The sequence below is a fragment of the Chenopodium album genome, chromosome 12 (assembly GCF_948465745.1).
Source record: "Chenopodium album chromosome 12, dcCheAlbu1.1, whole genome shotgun sequence".
In the NCBI taxonomy this organism is placed as follows: Eukaryota; Viridiplantae; Streptophyta; class Magnoliopsida; order Caryophyllales; family Amaranthaceae; genus Chenopodium; species Chenopodium album.
The window spans coordinates 35,623,973-35,647,875 of record NC_137845.1 but is presented as its reverse complement, the minus strand read 5'-3'; the positions used below and the strand labels follow the sequence as shown (position 1 = coordinate 35,647,875).

General features: G+C 41.3%; 1 protein-coding gene across 1 annotated transcript; it reads left to right on the top strand.

Moving 5' to 3' along the window:
* The first annotated feature begins 21,138 nt into the window (after nt 1-21,138).
* LOC145571132 (protein FAR1-RELATED SEQUENCE 5-like) lies at nt 21,139-23,524 on the top strand. The gene is made up of 5 exons (XM_081630214.1): nt 21,139-21,201; nt 21,311-22,029; nt 22,235-23,001; nt 23,086-23,351; nt 23,471-23,524. The coding sequence occupies exons 1-5, from the start codon at nt 21,139-21,141 to the stop codon at nt 23,522-23,524; spliced, it is 1,869 nt and encodes a 622-aa protein (XP_081486340.1).
* The last annotated feature ends 379 nt before the right edge of the window (nt 23,525-23,903 follow it).

Genomic DNA, 23,903 nt, shown 5'->3' with positions numbered 1-23,903 from the left:
ATGTTTGGAAACTCGCATCCGTATAACCTTTGACAACCAACTCATCTTCGCCGCCATATACTAGAAACATTCCTTTAGTCCTTCTCAAGTACTTAAGGATGTTCTTGGCAGCTGTCCAGTGTGCTTCTCCTGGATTTGCCTGAAATATGCTACACATGCTTAGAGCATATGAAACATCCGGCCTTGTACATATCATAGCATACATGATTGACCCTATTGCCGAAGCATAAGGTTTATCAACAATATGTATCATCTGTTCTGGCGTTTTAGGAAACTGAGATTTAATGAGCGTAATGCCATGAGACATGGGGAGAAATCCTCTCTTAGAGTCTTTCATCGAAAATCTGTCAACAACCTTATCAACATAAGTCTCTTGACTTAATCCAATCATCCATCGAGACTTGTCTCGATGGATCTTGATTCCCAATATGTACTCGGCGTCACCCAAGTCTTTCATGGAGAAACAACTCTTCAATCACTCCTTGACTGACTCAAGCATTGGTATGTCGTTTCCCATGAGCAGTATGTCATCTACATACAAGACTAAGAAAACTATGCTGCTCCCACTGGACTTCTTGTATACACAAGGTTCCTCTTTGCTTTTAAGAAAACCAAACTTTTTGATTGCTTCATCAAAATGAAGGTTCCAACTCCTTGATGCTTGCTTCAATCCATAAATGGATTTCTGAAGTTTGCAAACCTTTCCAGGATTTTCTGGATCCTCAAAACCCTCAGGTTGTGTCATATACACTACCTCCATCAAGAACCCATTCAAGAAGGCGGTTTTGACATCAATCTGCCAAATTTCGTAATCGAAAAATGCAACAATCGCTAGAAGAATCCGAATGGACTTAAGCATTGCTACTGGGGAAAAGCTTTCATCATAGTCAATACCATGAATCTGTTAATACCCTTTCGCAACCAGTCTTGCTTTATAGATGTAGGCATTTCCATCCTTGTCTGTTTTAATCTTGTAAACCCACTTGCAACCAATAGGTTTTACCCCATTATGCAAGTCCACCAAGGTCCACATAGCATTTTCAAACATCGATTCCATTTCGAATTTCATGGCCTCAAGCCATTCATTTGAGTTGGGGCTTGCCAAAGCTTGCTTGTAGGTTGTAGGTTCCTCATTCTCCAATAAGAAGATTTCATAATCCTCGGTTAACAGAACTTCAACAAACTGTTTGTTTCTAATTCTGGCAGACCTACGTGGGGTAGGAGCAACAATAGAAATGTTCTCTTCTACTCTTTGAAGATTTTCGCAAGAATTAGATTCAAGTGGGATGATAGGAGTCTCGCTAGTTGAATTAGCTTGCTCCGACACATGATTATGTGCCCTCGCCTCTGATGTGGTGTTATCCACATCCATTTGTTGCTCGTCTCGAATTTCTTCGAGAACCACTTTACTCCCACTTGGCTTTCTAGAGAGGAGTTCATTTTCTAAAAAGACACCATCGCGAGCAACAAACACTTTGTCATCTTTGCGATTGTAGAAGTAATACCTTTTTGTTTCTTGGGGATAACCCACAAAGAAAAATTTGTCTGATTTAGGGCCGAGTCTGTCACTTTGTAAACGTTTTACATAGACTTCACAACCCCAAACCTTGAGATAAGACAACTTTGGAACTTTTCCAGTCCAAATTCATATGGTGTCTTCTCAACTGCTTTGGATGGGCTTCTATTCAGTACTCTGGCAGCTGCTTCTAGTGCATATCCCTAGAATGATATGTGAAAATCAGTAAAGCTCATCATGAACCAAACCATGTCCAGTAAGGTCCTATTTCTCCTTTCTGACACCCCATTTAAATGTGGCGTACATGGAGGGGTTAACTATGAAAGTATTCCACAATTAATCAGATGTTCATCAAATTCTTGGGTTAAATATTCACCACCACTATCAGATCGTAATGCTTTAATTGTTCTCCCAAGTTGGTTTTGTACTTCATTCTGGAATTCTTTGAACTTTTCAAAGGCTTCCGACTTTTGCTTCATTAAGTAAATATAACCAAATCTACTTAAATCATCAGTAAAAGTAATGAAGTAACTAAATCCACCCCTAGCCTTTGAACTCATTGGTCCACATACATTCGTATGTATGAGTCCCAAAAGGTCACTTGCACTTTCACCTACACCCGTAAAGGGTGACTTAGTCATTTTACCAAGTAAGCATGACTCGCAATTTTCAAATGATTCATAATCAAATGTTGAAAGGAATCCATCCTTATGTAATTTCTAGATGCTCTTTTGGTTAATATGTCCAAGCCTACAATGCCAAAGGTAAGTTAGGTTTGATCCATCTGTTCTTTGCTTTTTATGATATATGTTGTAAATATGAGTTGTATAATCTAAGACATACAAGCCATTAAATAACTTTGCTTTAGCATATAACATATTTCAAAAGAAAAACCTTTAGTATCTAAAATTGGAATTGAAATAATGTTCTTGGTAATTGTTGGAACATAATAGCATTTATTAAGAACCAAAATTAAACCAGACGGAAGTCTTAAATGATAATCTCCAATAGCAAGTGCAGCAACTGTTGCTCCATTTCCTACTCGGAGTGTGACTTCCCCTTTTGCTAATGCCCTACTCTCTTCTAGGCCCTGCATGTTATTAACAATGTGAGCACCACAACCGGTATCGAATACCCAAGTTGAAGAAGAAGAAGTAAGATTAATTTCTACAACAAATACATTAGGTAACTCTTTACCTTCAGTTTTCACTGGTGTGTAATGGGGACACCCTGGTGTATGGAAAAGCCAATTACCACAATAGAAGCATTCGCTTTGTCTCCTTTTCAAGTACTCCTTAGCATGGTTGAGTAAAAGGTTGACTAATGTCACCGTCGAGCCCTCATCATTATGAGTAAGCCTGACTATATCAAGTCCATCGTGGAGTGAGAACAAGATTATGTCATGCGCAGAGTCATCATCAAACGGTCTCCCAAGGACGTCCATCTGATTGAATAAATCAATCAGTTCATTGACATGGACCCTTACTGGCTGACCAGGCATGAGTTTCTTAGTCATTATCTTACAATGAACATTGTAAGCCTCATACCTTATGCTGTCAGTCCAGGAGTAGTAAATCTGAGGGATCGAATTAACGACCTCTCTTACATTGTGGTCGTTGATGTTTCCACCTCCACTTCTTAATGCCCTAATGCCACCTCGACAGATGGCACGAAGACATTCACACAAGTTGGTTAACTCATAGTGCCTGAACCTTCTTTTCCAACAATTTGGAATAGATTCTAAAATGAGATTCCTGACTTTCTCTGCATCCGAAACAATTTTTGCATGTCTTTCAGGATCATAACCTTTAGTATGCTTGCCCTCAACGGGTATATATAAACGAGATTCAAGCTTTTGGCTTATGAGAACATTTCTCAACTTGTTCTCCCATTCCCCGAAGTTTATGATATTCAGCCTTAAATTTAGTTTCGTTGGCAAAATAGTGTTGTCATCAAAGTAATTCATCTACAAAAAAAAACAAAACGAGGCAAAGTTCATTAATTACGTTTAATAATTTTTAAAGTACCATAAACGATTTAAATTGGTAACTTTAAAGCATTTATTCAATATTTAAATGATCCCTATTGAATTAAATGATTCCAAGACCCTTTATTTGTGTAATAGTTGACCAGACTGAGGCCCTACCATCAAGCATTATATTTTCAAGGTGAGTAAACTCTTTACTGATTACAACTCTTTGTAATTCTTGGTTGAATAATTAACCATCACATGTTTAATTATTACACTTAGCTTCAAGGTTCTAAATGCTTTAGGTAACCTTATTGAGTACAACCAATTAAATGTGTAGAACGTGATCTACCCAAAATTACCTACGATAACAAGTGACACTTTGCTGAGGCCGACCCATCACTCATGATTTAAGGATAGTTGGGTATTCTATTGGAAAAGCAACCTCAATATTACTGGGACCTAGATTCAATTATGTTGTGATTATTTAGTGAACTCTAACGCACCATCAATCAACATAAAATAAATCTAACATGCATAATCTACTAATGCATAAATAAAACATGACATAGTATGGCCCCTTAATCCTAAGAAAACTAATAAAGCAGAAAAATGCTCCCACTTGAATCTTCATGGATCTCATCCATCTAATTCCTTTGGGCCTCCACTCCATTGGCTTCTTGGATCAACTGCAACCTGTAATATTATTCTATTATATCTACTACTTAAATAAAATAAAATAAAATTACAAAAATACTTAACGGTACGCAGACCGTATTTAGATTACAAAAATACGAAACGATGCGCAGATCGTATTTAGAATCTATGGGTCATACTAGTCTGTATATAGAAATAAATAATATCATATATTATAAAGTGCCACATAATAAATCACTCATCATGCTTTCCTAAACTACAACATCGAATGATCACAATTAAGGAAACATGGCTCCAAAATATCTCATATTTTTAATAAATTACTGCAATTAGATAATATCATATATTATTTCTAACCAACCATAAAATATCATATATTTTATTTTAGGTAAGAGATAGAATCAAATCATATTTTAATTACGGAAGGTAAATCATATTTATTTTCCATGATTATCCTAACTAATTTAGGAGATTCTATCCTAATTTCCTAGTAATCACATAAATTTAAATCAATTATTATCCAAAATTAACTATGGGATAATCTCATTAAATCAATCTTTATCCAAAAAGAATCTTTTGCTCCATAATTATCCAAACTTAACATAAATAACAACTTTAATTTTGTTAATTATCTTTTCAAAATCAAAACTTATCCTTTTTAATTTTAATTTCAAAATCTGATTTTTATTTAAAATAAAAAATTAAAAAAAATAAAAATAAAATAAAAAAAATTTGAAAACCGTGCACCAGCCACCGTGGTGTGGCCAGCCAAAGCCGGCCACGGTCGCCTGACACCGTGAGGTGTACACTGCTTGCAGCGGTGCACAACAGCAGCAGCAGTGTCGTGCAGCCCTTGCACGGTGCTGCTGTTGCTGCCCCTCCCTGACCCGCCTGCTGCCCCGCCCCGCCCTCCCTCCGGACCACCTACAGCAGCAACCGTCGTGGCTGCGCCACCTAGCCGCGGTTGCCGCTGCTTTAAAAACCTTTTTTTTAATTTAAATAAAAACAAAAAAATTTTGTAAAAATTAAATTAATCTTAATGTGGTCCAATTAATTTCAAAATTAAATCATATTCAATCTTGAAATTAGGGTTCTTCATGAAATTAATCCCCAATTTAATTTAACTCTTAAATTAAATAATTTGATCATGAAAAACTCATTTAGCATGAAATCAAATAGATTAAATTCTACAAACATATAACAATCGAATAAAATCAAAACCAAAACACAAATTTCACAAATTAAGGTTTAGGGTTTCGAATTTTCGAAAAATTAGGGTGGGGGGTTCGAATTTTTTTAGTGATTAAGAGGCAAAATTGGGATCTTTGGTGGCTAATTTGGAGCAAATTAAACAACTTTTAATGATACTATATTGTTAAATCACATTTAAAATAATAATTAACCCATAATTAAATTATTCTCCCTCCTAATTGAATTAAAATTGTGGACTATCAAAGAATTAATATTCAATACATGTACATGCATAGGCTAACTGATACCACTGTAGGAGTTTATAGGTACAAATGCGGAAACACATGAATCATATTCATATAGCACCTAATCCCAAGATCATGCATAACACATAAAGAATTAGAAAAAATACCTTTGAAGCGTGATTCCACGAGCGATCGAGCTAGAACAAAGGGAGATAAAGAACCCCAAGCGTGATTCCTCTACTTGGTCCACGAGCACGGATCAAACCTCCACTAATCCTTGTTAGTCGTGATCGAACACTTCAATCAACCTTTGACGGAGATGTGTGTCACGAGCACACCACGAACCATCCACGACACCACCACACATGCCACCCAAGGAGTAGGGCCGTACGGAATTAGGGTTTTTGGTCTTGGTTGCTTGATTCACAATTAACTGTTAATTGTTATGTCATATAACCCTAGGCATAGATTATATTTATAGATCACATCTCTAAATAAATCCACATCAAGCCCAAAACACATTAAGCTCTTCTAACTATTCTAGCCCAACAATCAATGTAGCATGTCATAAACTCATGAGACCCAATAATGGGCCTCTAACTTGTTTATCCCAATACTCTTGTGTGTGACCTCATAGGATCCATTCTATAAGGCTTTGGGCTACTCAAGTAGCCCAAAGATCAATTGTCATATCTAGCACCAAACATTGACGACCCTATAGAATGAACTAATTATCTCCATAATTGTGATCCTTGACACATCTAGTAATTGGACTTGTCGAAGACAGAACTCTTTCACACTAGTCTTATGGAAGGGTCTCGGTGGCCAATTTTGTTGTTGTGTTGATGTCCTTGATTTTTCACGCCTTAATGGTTTATAATTGCTTTTCTTGATCTATACTTGATGTTGTTGAGTGTTGTTATTTTCCATGATTATATCATGTTTTTCTTGTTGAAAATCTTTTGATGATTGATTTTGATGATTATTGCTCTTCCATGATGAGTTGATGATTTTGCTCCCTTGAATCCAAATCCCTAAATCTAAAACCCTTGAATCCAAATCCCTTTGATCCAAATGATTGTAGCTTAGATGTATAGTTGATTTTGCTATTTTGAGTGTATAGTTGATTTTAATATTTTGATTGGTTTGTTTTGATTTTTATTTTGTAGATTGGTTTGATTTTGTTACTTTGTTCTTCTATTTTTTATTTTACTTTCTTATTATTTTGTTTTGAACTTACTAACCATTTTCTTTGTGTATAGTTCCATTTTCTCTTTTTCTTTCTCACTCGGTTTTAGCAATTCTTGCTATGCTTGATTGGAGCTTTATGGAGGTGGTATTTTCGTTACCCTGCTTTTCTTAGCTTAGCTTGGATTCCTGGTGAGATCTTTCTTATTTCCCTCTTTTCCTTCTTTTCTTTCATTGTTTGCATAGAATAGGAATAGTGAAGAGTGACATTTACATCAATCTTAGGGAGTAGTTTTAGAGTCATTTTCGGGCTCGGTTTCTCTTATTTTCCATTTTATTCTCTTATTTTCTATTTAATAAAGTTTCTTTTTATTTTGGTATTTTAGAGTGTTTTAGTTAAATTTCTTTATTTAATTAGTTTTAGTTTATTTTCGTATTTTATTTGCTTTTGAGTTGTTTTATTTCGTTCTTTAGTTTCCTTGAAAGTATTCTAATTTACTTTTATTTATTTTAATTAGTTTTGAGTCTATTTCATAGTTTTATTTGTTTGTGTTTTATTTAATTTTGCTAGTTTTAGTTTTATTTCTCTTATTTTCTACTCTATTTTATTTATTTTCATTTTATTTATTTTACTTTATTTGTCCCAATCCTTTCCTCGGTTTTGTGCGTAGGTGTTCGGGTTCCAATTTGAGTCAAATGTCAAATGCCCCATTTCATGAGCATGCTGCCTTCTCCATTGCCACAACACACCAACGCTGTTGCCCACCTTCTATCCTTCACCCCACTTTTCCCTTATCCTCCACCACAACAACACCCCAATTATTCCCTGCTCCATCTCTCCTTCACTCACGCATACAGCCTCCACCAGCCAATTCCCATGCTCCCATACTCCAGCCATCAACAACACCGCACCCAAGCACTACAACACCTGCTCCACCGCACATCAACACCGCAACAACACTCAAATCAACACCCAGCCACACCACCTGCTCTCACCACCTCGAACAACCACAATCAGACCCCCTCACCTCTCACAACCATTCACGCACCTCCAACAGCCACCACTCCCAACCAAATCACAGCCCACATCACTCACGCATAAACCAACAAATCCCCTGCTCCTCCTCACTCAACCCTCCGCAACAGCTACACCAACAGAGCAGCGACGCATCTCCACCACCGCACATACAGCCGCAACATCAACCACCGCGCAATCCTAGCTGCACTTCACCTCTATCCCACCAGAACCTACACAGCAGCAACCGCGCAAATTCCATCCACCATTCTTCACCAATTCGCAAACAATCAACCCTCAATTTAGCCCTAATTTGATTGAAGCTCTTCGCGGGCGCGCAGCCTTGTGAGAAGACGCGCAATTGAAGTCTTGAAATCAGATTGTAGGCAGTAACCTTGCGCGACGTCTTTGCGGGCGCGCAAAGCTAGGTTCGATTTGAACAGCATCACGAGCTTCTCATGTGGTTGTTTAAAAAAATGAACGGCCTTAATTTGATGATCGATTATAGCTGTTGAGGATGAACGGTGTGGATTGAATGATGAAGCTTGCTGATGATGGTTGATGGTGAGTGAAGCAGGGGATTAAAACCCCATTTAGAGCAGCCAAAATCGAAGAAGAAGGAAAAAGGGTCTGATATGTTTTTAGAGGGATTTGTTTTTCTTAAACATTTTCTTTTTCTTTTATTATTTTTCATTGAAATTTGTATAATACACCTGGGTGTAACATGATGATGTGGCGTAACTAATTTGCTGAAATCTAATTATAAGGGAAAAAAAAAACAAAATCCATCTTAATTATAGGGAGTTAGACGAAATTGTCGTTCAAAAAAAAAAACAGGGGGTTTTTTCAGTTTTATTATAATTATCCTTAATTGACATTTTCCATTTTTGAAATATTTTAGAGAGAGAAAATTACAGAGATTCTAAAAGTTTACAGAGAGAAAAATATAGAGAGAAAGATAAAGAGATAAATTTGATACCGATCAATAGAATACTTTGTAGAAGAAGTTAATAATGGTTTATCAATCCTAATTTCGCCATGATTCTGATGCTAGATTTGTTAGTGGTGGTGATGATGATCATATCAATAATGAAGGTGATTTCGAAGATTTCGTAAATGAACATGAAGGTAAATTGCTTAATCGATTATCTTTTCGTTTGTCATCTCATCCTTTTTATTGTTTAATTTAGGTTTTATTGCTAATTTAAATTTTATTATCGATTTATGAATATATATTTATTTTTACATCAATAATTTAAGGTTGAAGATGAAGTTCTTTTATCATTTAGTTATGTTCTTTTATTTAACTTATATTTAACTTATTATATTTATTAGTGCTTTAAAAAAGGTTGATATTATTTAAAAAACGCATGTACATTTGCTAAATATATATATGTACTTTGTTTGACTCCTTATGCACTTTGTTGAAATCTAGTTGCTTAAATCACTATTATATTTACGCATGTACATTTGCTAAATATATATGTACTTTGTTGTACTCTTTATGTACGTTGCTGAAATCAATTTGTATATATTAAAGAACATCATTGGCATATTAAAGAACAGTATTGATGTATTAAAGAAAATCATTGATATATTAAGGGGAGATGGGTTTGGGACATGGGCGGGTGGGAGTTCACATTTATTACTATTATTATTATTATTATTATTATTATTATTATTATTATTATTATTATTATTATTATTATAAAACATTTGTTCAAGTGAATATTTAGATGAGGAACTCACGTGGCCCAAAACATGTTGTGCAATTCGAGTAGAATAATTTAAAATTAGGAAATCCTAATTGCCTATTGTATCCCCTAAGATAAATTTACAAAACATATCCAGAGGCAAAATACGTTCAAAAGAAATGTGTATATATTGCTATCTTAACAGATACATATATTGGTCTACTGTTTTAGGTTTTACCGAGGCAAGTGAATCGGAATTGTTTGACAGAAAAGTTAAGTCTGATGAAGAGGCTTATGAGTTGTATAATAGTTATGCCTTCAAGCATGGTTTTGGTATACGTAAGGATAAGTTGAATCGTAGAGAAGACAAAGTAACAATTCGACAACGCTTTTTTGTATGTTCTTTTGCTGGCTTTAAACAAGAGAAGAAACCTGGTGAAGAGCCAAAAGTGTACCAAAAGAGGAATTTTCGCACAGGTTGCAAAGCTAGTTTTGGGTGTTTTGTCCCTTGGGAGAGTTACAACTCGAAGACTGGTCCTGCTGGCTCTGTACCTGCAAAATCAACGAAGACACCGGTTGGGTGGTGCTCCGCCTCCAACGCTCAAGTTAGTAACTTGAAGGAGAGTAAAAAGTGCGGAAATTTAGGTGGGGATCTGCATGGATTCCAAGCTCAGGAGTTCTCTGATGAGAGAGAAAGTAGGATGTAATAAATGAAAGTAAATTTCTGAATGTCCCTTAAATTGGGGAAATATCTCCCTATTTATAGGGTCATTGGGAAAAGTGCCCCTCCCTAGGTCATTCTGACCTAGGACTGATGGGCTGCGCCGCCGAATGGCGGATTTTGGGGAATTGGGCCCTTGAAGGCCGCGATTCTACGAAAGTATCTGGAGAGGCCACGTGTCAACTGGAGATTGGTCAAGGGTGACCTGCCATCCTCTGACACGTGGCACCTCCTCATTAGTCCACTTGTCTAGGGTAAAAAAACCCTAAACATTTGCCCCTCACAGGTGGCACGTGGCAGGCCACGTGGCGCCTATGACACGTGTCAGCTAGTGAGAGATGAACAGTAAAAACGACTAGTTTTTTACGGAGGTGACGGGGATTTCCACCGTTTCACTTCCTATAAATAGGGATTTACCCCCCCCCCCCCTCTCCTCTTCACTTTTATATTCCTTGACTTTTTAGAGAGAGAAAGAGAGTTTTCTAGACAGAGGTGCTCGGATCCCGGTTGCGTTTAAGCAAGTCCAAGATTTTCGTGTGCTCTTTCGAAGTCACCCGGTCACCGGTTACTTTGCCGTTTTCAGATTTTCAGAACTCAAAGTAAGGTAACTATCCGTTTCCTTCTTTAAGTTTTCTTCTTTTTCTTTTTCTTTAGCCTGTATACACTCATTTCCGGCTGTATACATTGATTTTCAAAAATAAAATGGGCTCTCCTTTTGCACACACGGCACTGCCTAGGACGCTCAGCCGGTCACCAGGGACGGCTGAGTCTAGAACCGGGGGTGCCTTATCTGGAGTTTCTGGAGTGCTTTGCTCATCTCCGGCTTCTTCCCTCTCTGTGTCTGTGCAGGACACAATGGCTAGAGTCAAAAAGACGGCTATCAAGCCCAGGAGGCGGTGCACTAGGGTAGTGCCCGCGGATGAAGTTGTGAGGGAGGAGGATTACGAGGCGGCTGAGCAAAGTAACTCACATGAGGACGCCCCGTTTTTCTCCAGCAGTAATGAATCAAGGGGAGACGGTGAGGAAACCGCCTCCTCTCCAGAACAACCAAATAACTCAGCCGCGAAGGCTGCTGAAGAGTCAGAGGAATCCGGCTCTGATAAAGAGGACCTTGCTGAGGCTTATCGCCAAACAGCAAAGAAAGAAATAAATCCGGATCCTCTAAAAACCCGGATGAAGCCAGGAGATATCTTTCTTCTGGAAAGTGGCTTTGAAGCCTTCAAACAACAACACCCATTCGGGGAAGATTGGGATATTATCGTCCCTCCGCCTGATGCTGTACTAGCTTGGGGGGGACGACATTGACAATGCGGACAATTACTTTTTCTGCTATGAGGCGGTGATAGAAGCCGGCCTCCGCTTCCCCCTTCACCGTGGCATCCGGAAGATTCTGAAGGGGTACGACACCCAACTCCTGGGTCAATATCCTGAGCTACATTGCCGCCTTTGAGCTCCAGGACATTGAGCCCAGTTTCACTGCATTCGCCCATATGCACTACCTCAAGAGTGCCCCAGGCGGATACGGGGCGTGGTACACTATTTCCACGCTCCTGGAATACTTAATGACTTTGGACAAAGTGTCCAAGTGGGGAGGTTGGAAAGACAAGTGGTATTTAGTCTCCTCCCCTTCTCTGAAAATGAACAAGATTCTCCGGCGCTACAATAAGGAGCCGACTTTGGTGGGCCTGAAGTGTGTACGCCCGGCTCTCTCTACCAAAGCCCGGGTGCAGATAATGGAGCCGGAGTTCTTCAAGACAACAACTGAGCCCTTGGGGGATGGGTCTCATATAATTGTTCCAAAAAACTGGATCCCCCATCCGGATTTCTTTGCGGACGAGAGATTCTTGTCCGCCTGCGGGTTAAGTCCTATGTTTCCACAGGGTAGATACACTCACCCACCCGGTGGTATTCCGCCTGCAATTTTAATACTTTCATGCCTTGAACTTTTTCTCGTTCTAACACTTTTCATGTTTTTGTGCAGCGGGAGCAAAGAAAATGGTTGACCCAGCCAAGACGCCGGCTAAGTCAGCAGCTCAGCTCCGCAAGGAGCAAATTATGGCCAAGAAGGCTTCTATTGAGGCCAAGGAGGCCAAGAAAGGCGGGGTAAGATAAACTTCAACTTCTCTTGAATTTTTTCAAGTCTTTTCAATACCGGATGCCTAATGTTTTACTTGCATTTTTGCAGGCTTCAACTGGCACCCTCCCCCGCTCAATGACAAAGGTCTTAAAAAGGCCAGGGGATGAGCAACTCCAAAAACCGGCTGCCAAAGCTGGGAAGAAGGCAAGCTCAACGGTCTTCGGCTCTGATGCCAAAGACCGCTCAACAACCGGGGGAAAAGGCCCCAAGGCTATGGCGACTCTGAGTGAAAGCTCAGAGAAGTCAAGTAAGAAAAAGCCGAATGCTTCTGAAGCATCGAAGGGTGGCGAGCCACCCATGGCTGCAGGTGGTGCTGTAGTCGCAGGAGAGGAGCCGGCGAGGGCCGACTCTAAAGGTAAGATAGAGATTCCTTGGCCGCTTGATTTTATGCGCGTCAAGACTATGACTGACCCTTCCGGGGGTTCCGTGAGTAGCCAGCAAAGAATGAATGCCAAATACGCTGCTAGTCTCTCACCGAGTCCTTCTTATGGTGTAGATGCTACTTCTAGGCCCCCGGACTTGGCGGGTTTTGGCAAAAGAATGGTGAGGACTCTCACCCAGACGGAGAAGAACTCCGTGCCCAACCGCCACGAGGTCGACTTTGACCAAATTCTAGGGCAGCTGGCGGAGGTAAGTAGAACTTGCCCCTTATCTTTTCATTTCAGATCATTTCATTTTTCTTTTTTGTTGCTAATTGTTTAATTTCCCGGATGACCTTGCATAGGTTATGGTCCGGGTGGATGGGCTCCGGGTGCCATTCCGGAGGAAGCAGGAAGAGGTAACTGATGCCAAGAGAAGGGCTCAACAAAATCTCAACTCTGCTGAATATGCATATAATATGTTTGATCTCGAGATTACAGCACTGGAGTTGAAACAGGAGGAGCTGGTCAAGAGTTTAACGGCTGCTAATGATGCGGCTAACAGCCGGATCAACGACCTGGAGCTCCAGCTGCAGAATGCCGGCTCAGACCTCAAGGCCTTAGAGGGAGCAGACAAAGAGAATGCTGATCTCAGGAAGGATAATTCCCGGTTGGTTGCCGAGATTGTCAGCTTGAGGAATCAGCACAAAGAAGAGCTCAAGGCTGAGCAGGAGAGGCTCATCAAAGAGAATGAGTGGGATAATGAGATCCGCCTCCGAATGGCCTGGGGGCTTCTCTACCCTAAGGTAGACTTTGATGTCTACAAGCTGAGGTATGACTACCCCACTGCGGCGTATGATGCCAAGGTTCTTGGGGATCCTGCTCCGCCTCGGTTCAAGCCCTGGGAAGCGGAGAATGGCGCTGAGGTCTCGGACACTGAGGAGCCGGACCTTGATGAGATAATAAAGGAATTGGACACCAAGGACAGCCAGCCTGAAGAGGCTATGGTTTCGGAGGAAGTTCCTTCTACATCCTAGGCCCAGCCGGACCAGCCCCAAGAGTAGCTCTCTTCCATTTCTGCGGCAGTATGCCAACCATTACTTTTCCGGCCTGTGTGCCGAGTACTTATATAATTTTTTTGTTTCTTTGTATACCGGATGTGGATCCGGCTAACAATCATGCCTGGCCTTGAGCCAGTTTATTTTATGAAGTATACCGACTCAGTCGGTTTTTCTTACACTTGCACAATTTTTCAATTTTTTCAGTTTTTTAATTTTGCATATATACTCAATATATATACTTGTGATTTTGCCTGTCTTATGAAAAGTATGCGACAGGTACTAATCCGGCTGTCCTTGCCCCTGGACGGCTGTGTGGTTGGTTTAATCTGAAAAAGGATTGATTGTCTTGGAAACTTTTCATAATTAAAAGAGTATGGGATGTTTGTAAGACAATCAATCACAATAGTGATTTCCTCAAACCAAGTACACAGCCGGTCAAATGACAGGCATACAACCTCTGCCCTAGTCGGTATCAAACCGCCTGGGTATTCTTTTATAGCCATTACGCAAAAAGGTTTTGCCCCAACAGGAGGAGTGCGCAACTTGAAGATAAAATAATCCTAAGTAAGAGCTTATGATGGTACTCCGGCTGAAGTTTGAGAACATCCGGAGTTTTCACGACCAAAAATTACTTAGAAGAAAAAGTTAAGTCAGACAGCTATGAGTTGGCTAATTTAGTCGTTCAATCTTTGCTGCCTGCATGGGTACATAAAACGAGCAAGGTGGCTGTTCTCTGCGACGATTGCACCCGGAGGGGTGTCGCCGGACGCCTATATCCATTATAGGATAGACGAATTTGTAAAAAAGACAACCATCTGGCCATTGGCCATTGGCCTTTGGCCTAGTTGGAGACCGGCTGCATAGCCACTAGGCGGTTTTGTGCCTAGCTTAAGAATCCGGCCATTGGCCTCTTGTCACTATGGACTTTTGATCTTAAATACTAAGTGTCAAACTTAGTTTTTTATCTGGCCATTGGCCTCAAGTTATTCACATAGTAAATTTGTTACTAAACTTTACAATACTAGTATGGGTAAACCCAGACGGAAATTAAAAGACAATAAATGAAAGAAATGCATTTCTCGTTAACACTTCTTGTTACAAAAAACTTTACAATACTCAGAAGTAGTACTTTTTAAGTTATCTACATTCCAAGTTCTAGGCAGGCGTCTACCGTCTGGGGTTTCCAGGTGGTATGTGCGATCCCTAACTTCTTCATAAATCCGGTAGGGGCCTTCCCATTTAGGAGTTAGCTTTCCAAGCTCATTGGCCCTACTGGTTGCCTCCATTTTCCGTAACACAAAATCGTCCACTTTCAAAGGGCGTTTGTGCACTCTTTTGTTGTAGGCTCTCGTCATTCTCTGACGGTATATCTCATGTCACAGGGCAGCATTGCCCCTGCGTTCCGGGAGGGAGTCCAATGCCAGCCGCATGGCCTCCCAATTTGCCTCTTCATCATAGAGCATCACTCTGAGCGTAGGCTCATAGTGTTCAATGGGCAAAACGGCTTCAGCTCCGTAAACCATGAGAAATGGGGTTTCTCCGGTTGACCCCTTGGCAGTTGTCCGGATGGCCCATAGGACATGAATTAACTCTTCAGCCCATAACCACCGACTCTTTCAATTTTCTTTTTGATGCCGTCTGAGATGAGTTTGTTGAATGCCTCAACCTGACCGTTTGCTTGAGGACGGCCAACTGAGGCGAAGTAACTTGAGATACCCTGATCTCCTAACCAAGTCTTGAGCTGAGGCGTTTCAAACTGAGGGCCGTTGTCAAATACCATAGACATAGGTACCCCAAACCGGGTGATGATATTCTTCCAGATGAAAGAGATGACATCCTTTGTCTTGATATTCTTAACTGCCTCCGCCTCTAACCATTTGGTGAAATAGTCCACAGCCACCAAGATATAGCGCTTTCCGCCTGGGGCAGGCGTGTAAGGACCTAAGATGTCCATGCCCTATTTTGCAAACGGGATTGGGCTGTGGATGGCCGTCAGATCAGTAGCCGGACGGTGAATAAGTTTGCCAAACCTTTGGCATTTATCACATTTCTTCACAAATTCTTTGGCGTCTGGCTCAAGGGTAGGCCAAAAATAATGCCGCCTGGCTCTGACGGCTAGGGACTTTTTCATGACGGCTGCTCTCTTTTTCATGACGGCTGCCTCCTTTTTCATGACGGCTGCTCTCTTTTTCATGACGGCTGCCTCCTGAGGTGTGTCAGGGAGCGTGCCGTCTACAAGATACGCCCGGATGCCATCAATCCAAGTAGAACTTCGATCCAGAATTCCAATGGGCTCTTCATAAATACTTCTTTTTTCAAGAACTTCCCAAAAGACTGACCGAGGCGTATCATGGCAGGCGGATGATGCCAACTTTGACAGCGCATCCGCCGGGTGGTTATCTGACCGGGGCACTTGATTCAATCTGAATTGATCGAGTGTCCCAGCCTCATCTTTGACAGCCTGAAGATATTTGATCATAGCCGGATGAGTTGCTTCATAAGTGCCCTCATACAGGCTAACAACCAACTGAGAATCAAAATGGGCGTCAATCTTTGTTGCCCCTGCCGCCTTACACATGCGGATTCCGGCTAGCAGGGCTTCATACTCCGCCTCGTTATTTGAGGCCTGAAACTTAAACCGTAGTGCATACTCATATTTATCTCCTTCTGGAGATTCACAAACAATGCCTGCACCACACCCGTTCTTTGTAGAGCTCCCATCTACATACACCTTCCAAACCTGATCAATATTATCCGGAAGAACCGGACGAGTCATTTCAACAATCTAGTCGGCAAACGCCTGACCTTTCACTGCTTTCCTTGGTTCGTAGGTGATTTCAAGACTTTGCATTTCAATAGCCCACTTTAACATTCTTCCGGATGACTCCAGAGTAGACATTGGCCGCTTGAGGGGCTGGTCGGTGTAAATTACAACCGGATGGGCCCGAAAGTATGGCTTCAACTTTTTGAAGGCCATATATAAAGCAAGACCAAATTTTTCCACCATGGGGTACCAGAGTTCAGCATTTTTCAACACATGGCTAATGAAATATACCGGGAGCTGAGTATTGTCTCGTTCAGCAAGGAGAACGGCACTGAGGGCATGGTCTGAGACGGCTAAGTACATGTACAACTTTTCTCTTAGGCAAAGGACTGACAAGCCTTGGCAAAGAGTGCAAGTGTTCTTTCAATTTCTGGAAGGCCGCCTCAGCATCATCCCCCCATTCAAATCTAGTCTTCTTCCTGATTGCTTAGAAGAAGTAAAGGCATTTATCACCTGACCGGCTGAGGAATCGTCCCAAGGCGGCCAGGCAACCGGTGAGTCTCTGTACTTCCTTAACAGTGCGGGGTGACTTCATGTCAATTACCGCATGTATCTTCTCAGGGTTAGCCTCTATCCCCCTTTGATCAATCAGGAATCCGAGAAACTTCCCAGACTCAACACCAAAGACGCATTTCTTAGGATTTAACATAACCTTATGCCGCCTAAGTGTGGTGAAGGTTTCTCGGAGATCAGCAAGGTGATCCGCCTACTACTTGGATTTGACTATCATGTCATCAATATAAGCTTCTACATTTCTCCCAATTTGACTAATGAAGACTGTATTAATCATCCGTTGGAACGTAGCCGGCGCATTCTTCAAGCCAAACGGCATCACAGTATAACAGAATAGCCCCTGATCAGTGACGAAGGTCGTCTTCTCTTGATCTTTTTTCCACAGGGGTATCTAGTGGAAGCCGGAATAGGCATCCATGAAACTCATCAAGGCATGACCGGCTGTTAAATCAACCAAACTGTCAATTTTTGGAAGAGGATAACTATCCTTTGGGCATGCCTTGTTGAGGTCTGTGTAGTCTACACACATCCGCCAGGTACCATTTGGCTTCTTTACAAGCACAACGTTTGCCACCCAGTCGGGGAAATTACAAGGCCAAATGAACCTGGCATCCAGCAGCTTTTTTACTTCGGCAGCTACCGCCTGACTTCTTTCCTCACCGTGGTTTTTCTTCTTTTGCCGGATGGGCTTCATTTTGGGATCCACGGCAAGTTTGTGGACAGTGAGATCCGGGCTGATGTCTGGCATCTCTTCCACTTCAAAGGCAAACACATCTTTGAATTCTTTCAACAAAAGGTGCAAGTCTGCACCCATAACAACATTAGCAACCGTCCCAACCTTAACAGTTCGCCCTGGACGGCTGTCGTCCAGAACAAGATCAATACTTTCACCAGTCGGTTTGGGACGGAACTCATCTGACCGTTCACCGGTCAGTGATTGCTATTTCTTTTCTTTCTTCACCTCCACCAGCTCTGCAGCTTTTCTCTTTTTTCCGACTGCTAGTGGGGGTGAATTGGCATCCTTGACGTTGTCAAGGTCTATTGGTTCCTTCCCTTGGCCGTCTGAGGCCACAGTATCTTTGACGGCTGAGAGATAGCACTCCCGGGCCGTCTTCTGATCCTCATTCAGGAAACCAACAGAACCATCATCCCTCTCATACTTGATGAGCATAAGAGACGGAATGATTACCCCCTTGGCTTCGTTGAGGGTTGGCCTCCCAAGAATAATGTTATAGGCGGCCAACTCCTCAACGACCAAGAATCTGACGACAATATGTCGTCCTGACCCTTCTCTCCCTGCCGGATGGGTAAGTCAATTCTTCCGGCTGGATAGACCATCCCACCCCCAAAACCAACCAAGGGGTGGGTGACCGGATGCATGCTGCTGGAGTTGTATTTCAGCTTCTACAAACACCGGAGGCTGATGATGTCTGATGAGCTGCCGGTGTCAATAAGGATGCGTCCAACTAACTGGTTGGCGACCTTGCATTCAATGACAACCGGGTCGTCATGCGGGCGGCGGACGCTGCCCCTGTCCTTCTCAGTAATGAGGACATCCGGAAAAGTGGAGCTGGCAGACGCCTGCTCATCATCATCCTTATCCATCTTTCGAAGATGGCTTTTGGTGCCCCGGATGGTAGGGCCACCACAAGAGAATCCTCCTGCTATGGTGTAGACTGGATCCCTGTCGGTATCCGAACTACTAGTAGGCTGGGGGGTAGCCTTGGAGGGCTGACACTTGTTTTTCTTTTTTGCCCCGGCTGGGGACTTAAAAATGTAGGACTTTAGAAGCCCTTTGTCAGCCAGACGGTCCAACGTGCTCTGTAGACTGAAGCAGTCGTTGGTGTCATGGCCAACCTCCTCATGGAACTGGCAAAATTTATTTTCGTTCCGTGACTAGACGGAACTCTTCATTGGATTCGGCTTCTCAATGGACAGCCGGTCCTTTACCTCCATGAGGATGGAGTTGCAATCTTTGTTAAACTCGTACCGGGGAACGTACGGTTTAAAATCTTTTTTCTTTTTCTGGGACGGCTGCTCAGAATCACTGACCGCCCAGACTTCTTTTCTTTTCTTGCTCTCTTCTTTTTTCTTTGCCGGCTGAGAAGACTAGCTCTCTTTTTGTTTGTCAGACTTTTTGGAGTCCGACTGGCTACCAGGCGTGCAGAGGTCGGTTGCTTGAATATAGCTTTCCGCCTCCCTCAGGGCCGCCTGTAGCGTAAATGCCCCTTTTCTGACAAGGTCGAACTTAAGGTCGACCCGTCTCTCAGACCCTTGAAGAAGTCTGTAAATGCTACCTCGTCAGACAGCCCCTGGATCTGAATCCTGACCAGGTTGAACCGCCTGACATATGAGCGTAGCCCTTCTCTCTCTCCCTGCTTAATGGTACTCTAGTCTAAACTTGTTTTCTTAGCAGGGATGTTCATTGAGAAGTTGGTGGCAAACAAGAAGGCTAGCTTCTTGAAGCAATCAATAGACCCGGCTAGCAAATTGCCAAACCATTGTTGGGCAATGCCCTTCAATGTAGCCAGGAAACAGCGACACCAGGTGGCGTCGTCCCAACCTTGTAAACACATTAGGTTGGTATATGCCATCAGGTGGTCTTCTAGGTTGGTGGTGCCATCATAAGCACCAACCAAAACATTCTTAACCTTGGCCGGCTGGGCCGCCTCGGTTATATTGGCTGCAAAGGCAGACGGTTGTTCGCCTAGCCTCATCAGCCGCAGCTGCCAGTCCAGTGGCTGGACATTGGTATATGACGCCTGACCTCCGAATAGGGGTGGCTGCATAAACTGGAGGCCATATTACCCATACTGCGCCTGGGGTGCGTATGGCATAGACCCTATCATGAGTTGAGGATCGGTGTTGACGGATTTATCGCCTGTCCGACTCTCATGCAAGGACATAGAGTTCCTTGCAGAAGCTTCCTTGAAGCTGTCTGGAAAGCTTGAGGTAGAAGCTGACTCAGACTGTTGTTGTCTCCTTCGATTGATGACATGTCTAGCATCGAAGGTAGACGCCTTTTTGGCCTCCGGCTGGGGTTGCCGGGGCTGCCTCTGGGGCATCAGAATCTTGGACCAGTCAAGTTCATGAATTTCATGAGCTCATTCCGGGTGACTGGAGCCTCTCCTCTGGTCTTTAGGGTTTCCCCATCAGACCTCCCAGTGGGCCGCCTGCTTGGACCCTCCTGGTCTAGATTTCGCTCCAGTTGATCTCTGGAACGAATGGATTTAGAGATGAGGGAGCCATCTTTGGTTATGTAGGTCTCCACATCATTGTCTTCTTCTTCCTCCTCCTTAGTGAATACCTCTGGCTGAGGCTGAGGCGGAGGTTGAAGGATTTCAAAGCCTTCCGGTGGAATAACCGGTTGTAAGTCCTCTTGGTTACCCGCCTGAGTAACCGGACGTAGAGAAGTAGAGTTAAGAATTGGTACAGAATTTTGAACCATCTTGAGGTACTCTCCCCACAGACGGCGCCAAATGTTTTGGGTGTTTTTGTCCCTTGGGAGAGTTACAACTCGAAGACTGGTCCTGCTGGCTCTGTACCTGCATAATCAACGAAGACACCGATTGGGTGGTGCTCCGCCTCCAACGATCAAGTTAGTAACTTGAAGGAGAGTAAAAAATGCGGAAATTTAGGTGGGGATCTGCTTGGATTCCAAGCTCAGGAGTTCTTAGATGAGAGAGAAAGTAGGATGTAATAAATGAAAGTAAATTTCTGAATGTCCCCCAAATTGGGGGAATATCTCCCTATTTATAGGGTCATTGGGAAAAGTGCCCCTCCCTAGGTCATTCTGACCTAGGACTGATGGGCTGCGCCGCCAAATGGCGGATTTTGGGGAATTGGGCCCTTGAAGGCCGCGATTCTACGAAAGTATCTGGAGAGGCCACGTGTCAACTGGAGATTGGTCAAGGGTGACCTGCCAGCCTCTGACACGTGGCACCTCCTCATTATTCCACTTGTCTAGGGTAAAAATACCCTAAACAAAGCTCATATTTAATCTGATGTTGATAAGAATTCTGGTTTGTTTGTCGTGGTCAATCACACTATGGATCATAATCACAGTAGGGTTTCTGTTTCAAAGAGACATTTGATAAGATCTCATAGGAAGGTAAAGTAACGTTCTATCTTTGTTCCTTTTCAATGCAAATAACTTCATACATTCTTTTTCTAATAACATTATGTTCACTTTTGTAAGTAATATGTTCCTTTTGATACAGGTAACTGAGGAACAAATTGACATGCTTAGCAGTTTGACTGAGAGTAGTATACCTGTTGCTGGTGCAGTGCGCGTTTTAAAACATCAAGCTGGTGGTGAGGCAAATCTTAGTTTTCTTTGTAGTGATGCTTATGGTGCTTTATCTGCACATAAGAAAATGAAGTTTGATGGATGTGATGCAAAACGATTACTTAGCTACTTTAAGGAGAGGAAATGCAAAGAATTTGACTTCTATTATGATTATGATGTTGATGAAAAAGGTCATTTGCAGTCTTTCTTCTTTCGTGATAATAGAATGAAAGTAGACTATGATGCATTTGGAGACTTATTGGTCCACGATACGACGTATCGTACAAACAAATATGGTATGATATGTGGTCCTTTTGTTGGCATGGACCATCATAATAACAATGTTATGTTTGGTATTGGCCTTTTGATCAATGAAAAATGGGAGTCATTTGAGTGGTTGTTTACCACTTTTTTGAAATCTATGGGGGGCAAACAACCAGTGACAATAATGACTGACCAAGCTCAAGCAATGGCCAAAGCAATAAGGATTGTTATTCCGAATTCTCGACACCGTTTATGTACTTGGCATATTGGGGAGAATGCAAAGAAAAATATCAAAGGACTAAAGGCCAAGGAAGGTTTTAACGATTTGTTTGATATTGTTTTGAAATACACATATACTGTTCAGGAATTTGAGCATTATTGGACAAGGTAATTTTCTGTGTTATTTATATTTAACTATGTTCTTTTTTTAATACCTCAACATGCTCTTTTTTATAACATTATTTGGCATGAGAAGAATACATGGTGCTCTTAATAAGTTTTACTTATATTTTTCTTTGATCTTAATTAATTTATATACGATCTTTTATTAAACAATAATGTTCTTTGTGTAACCTTTAATGTTCTTTTGCAGCATGCAGAATAAGTACAAATGCGTAGATAACAAATGGCTCCAAAATTTGTATAATCTAAGAGAGATGTGGTGTCCTACATATTCCAAAGATTACTTTAGTGGTGGTGTTATGTCATCTCAGAGGAGTGAAACCACAAACAAGTCAATTTCTCATAGACTTCATGCTACTCATGGTCTTTGTGATTTCTACACTACTTTTATTGAGGTGGTTGATGAGTGGAGGAGAAAAGAGGGTAGTAATGATTATAATAGTTTAACTGGTAACCGACATGTAGTATGGGAAGATATTGGAATTTTGGAGCATGCAAGGAGGATTTATACAATCAAAATTTATTTACATTTTGAAGATAATTTTGTGAGTAGTGTTTCTTGCACAGCTAAGGTCATAGGAATGCAACCTCCTCTTTATGAATATCATGTGGGCCATCCCAAAAAAGATCTGTTAATGCATACAGTTGCATTTAATGAATCAACTGTCACGGTTGATTGTACTTGTAATTATTTTGGTGAGGTCGGTCTACTATGCAAGCATTCACTTCGTGTCCTACACTTGAACAATGTTACTTATATACCTAAGAGGTACATTAGTAAGAGATGGACAAAAGGTGCTATGTGCACAAAGGTTGATGATAATGGTGTTGCTGAAAAGGGTGTCACACATCCTAGTGTATGGAGATTGCATTTTATTCGAACTTTTATTGGACTTATCGATAGGGCGCAAAATGACTTAACTGCACGAACAGCCATTGAGGAAGAAATCAATGAGTGTTCTAATATCAATCTTTTACAAATAAAAGATAAAGATGAACCGCAAGAATCCTTGATAACTGATTAACATGATGCTGCTTCAGACAAAGGTGAAGGCAACCTTTTAGAACCACAAAATTTTGAGGAAAAAGTTTTTGAAAAAGAGGATGTTGTGGAAGAAGAACCTGCAATTGATGTTGAAGTGAAAGATCCTATCCAAATGAGGAAAAACGGACAAAAAAACACAAGATTGAAGAGTACCCAAGAAAAGATTTGCAATAAGCTTAAGGGTCAAAAGATTAAGTCGTGGAAAAAGAAAAGTGCGAAAGGGGTTTCAAAAATGAGACAAAAGGCTCAGACTACGATTAAGGTAATTTATGCCTTATGTTCTTTATAATATTTGACATGTTTTTTGGTTGGGGTTAAATGTTATTCTTGTAAAGTTATTTTGTTCTTTTTACTAATACAATTCTTTTTCTTTTATTCTAGAATTTTTTGGCTGTCCCGGAAGGAAATACTTTGGCACATTTAACTGAATTTTGAGGTTCTTTGGTGGTTTTTGAGCCTGGCGATTATTTTGGAGTAAATGTAATACGTTCATCAAATTAAGAATTCATTTACACTTGTTTACTGCTCAAGATTTATGTATTCACGCAACATCTTTTCTTTTTTTTCTAATAGAACATTTTATTTCAATTTAATTAACGTTGCAAGACATATTGTTTAGAAATTAGTATATTAGATTTCTTTTTCAATTTTTTTGTATGCAAATTTTAATTCAAGCTATAAAGATTCAAATTTACTACAAGTTTTGATAGAATTTCTATTGTATAATAAATTCAGTAGTGTAATAAAAAAGGTTAACTTAACCAAAGGAACATAGCACGGAGGTTGGACTTCACGGATGTGTGTATACAAGGGA